Below are 1,971 nucleotides of genomic sequence, written 5' to 3' on the forward strand. Positions count from 1 at the left end.
TTGTTGCGTTACTGCGTTGTTGCGTTACTGCGTTGTTGCGTTACTGCTGGTTTTTATCGACGAGGGGGATGCTGAGCGGAGTGGTACGTCAGTAGCATTTTTGCAAGCGCATTTTATTATGCCCGGTGCTACATCAGTAACGATTTGGGGGGGTTCGGTAGGCGGGGAGCTGGAGCACCCGCTTGTATAATCTAGGGGAAACACTGGTATTGAAACATTTCTTGCTGCGGTCTGGGTTGCAAACGTTTCTCAACCAGGAGTTGGGTCCTGCTTGGAAATCAAAAACATGTTTCCCTCATTGACTTGCAAATAATTTTTTTATATGTTTTCACCTTCATATTCAGATTTAAGTTTTTTTCTGTTTGAGCAAACTAAATCTGTAGGGCACAAATCAATTGGCTAAACCAGCAAAAAAAAATTGATATCCGTATCAGTCCATGAAAAATATAGTCGGTCTATGTTTCAGGTGTTCCAGATGTGACCGTTTCCCTTGTTTGTTCTGTGCAGCCTGTCCCTGTGCGCCGAGCCCATGGCCATGCGGGTGCCCGTGCGCTGCGTCTCGGTCACCAAGGAGCAGAGCCACGTGCTGGTTGGCCTGGAGGACGGCAAGCTGATCATCGTGGGCGTGGGCAAGCCGGCGGAGGTAAAGAACTCGCTGCGAAACTACATCGCTCAGAGTCTGGAGGGGTCGCCGCTCATGGCGTCCCCGCTGCTGGCCCCGCTCCGAGCTCGCTCACCGACGCGCCTGCTCCACCAGCGGGACCAGCTGCTGTTCAGCCCCACCTCCAGCCCGCAGAAACCATAGCATTCTGACCCTTTATGATGCTGCTGCACGTAGTCGCCTCACCGTCTTCGTCTAGCCCACCGCTCCTTCTCAGGGTCGGGTGTCGCCCACAGCTTGGCTTCATAAACAACAAACACACTAACGAGCCGCAGCCGCTGTTACAAACTAAAATGAGACGTCAAAGCTGCGTCCCGTCCTCGTCCTGAACTCTGGGCCTGAGGTGTCGTCACGTTTCGTGCTCTTTAGAAAAACTAATGAACTCCTGCAAAACTGAAGCCATAACCAGAGACTAACAACGACCGAGTGCCATGTTTGTTTGTTTTGCACAGTGTTTGTGTAAACAGAGTGTTTATGTAAATGTAGGGATTTAAGGCACTTTCAGAAAAGTTTGATCGAGTCTCAAGACACCCGATCCCTAATTGCTCCCCGGGCGCCTACATATCTGCCCACTGCTCCACCTGGGTGTATCCCAGGTGTGATGGTTAAATGCAGAGAACCAGTTTTGTCATTGTATGATGTCATCACTATATGTTGATGACATCATTGTATGGGATTTACAATGATGTAATCAACATATAGTGATGACATCATTGTATGGGATTTACAATGATGTAATCAACATAGTGATGACATTGTATGGGATTTACAATGATGTAATCAACATTCAATGTCATCAACATACAGTGATGTCATCAACATACGGTGATGTCATCACTGTATGTACATAGCACTTTATTTTCATCTTTTCTAATTTTGAATTTTCTTCACACAATAATCACTCCAATCATCATATCCCCCCCCACCCCCATATTTCTTTTGACTTCACACTCCCCCCTGTCACTCCTCTTCCTCCCTCCCTCTCCTCCTCGTCCTCCGTCCCATTCTGTCCTTCCTCCTGTACCTCCCTCTCCTCTGTCCTTCCTTCTTCCCCCTTCTGTCCTTCCTCCTGTTCCTCCCTCCCTCCTCTCTGTCCTTCCCCCCTTCTCTTTCCCTCCTCCTCTTCCTCCCTCCCCTCTGTCCTTCCTCCCCTTCTCTTTCCCTCCTCCTTTTCCTTCTTCCTCTCTCCCTCCCTTCTGTACCTCTTCCTCCCTCCCTCCTCTCCATCCTTCCTCCTTTTCCTTCTTCCTCTCTCCCTCCCTTCTGTACCTCTTCCTCCCTCCCTCCTCTCCATCCTTCCTCCTCTTCCT

At 49.4% G+C, this 1,971-nt stretch overlaps 1 protein-coding gene across 1 annotated transcript in view; it reads left to right on the plus strand.

Annotated features, from left to right (window-relative positions):
- Nucleotides 1–1,971, plus strand: part of nbeal1 (neurobeachin-like 1) — a gene marked incomplete in the record, with an annotated part of 75,179 nt that overhangs the window by 72,349 nt on the left and 859 nt on the right. The window contains 1 exon segment of the mRNA XM_037696456.1: nt 508–643. Within this exon segment, the coding sequence (XP_037552384.1) occupies nt 508–643 (136 nt within the window).

This window comes from Nematolebias whitei, chromosome 23, assembly GCF_014905685.2.
Source record: "Nematolebias whitei isolate Nwh7 chromosome 23, NemWhi1, whole genome shotgun sequence".
In the NCBI taxonomy this organism is placed as follows: Eukaryota; Metazoa; Chordata; class Actinopteri; order Cyprinodontiformes; family Rivulidae; genus Nematolebias; species Nematolebias whitei.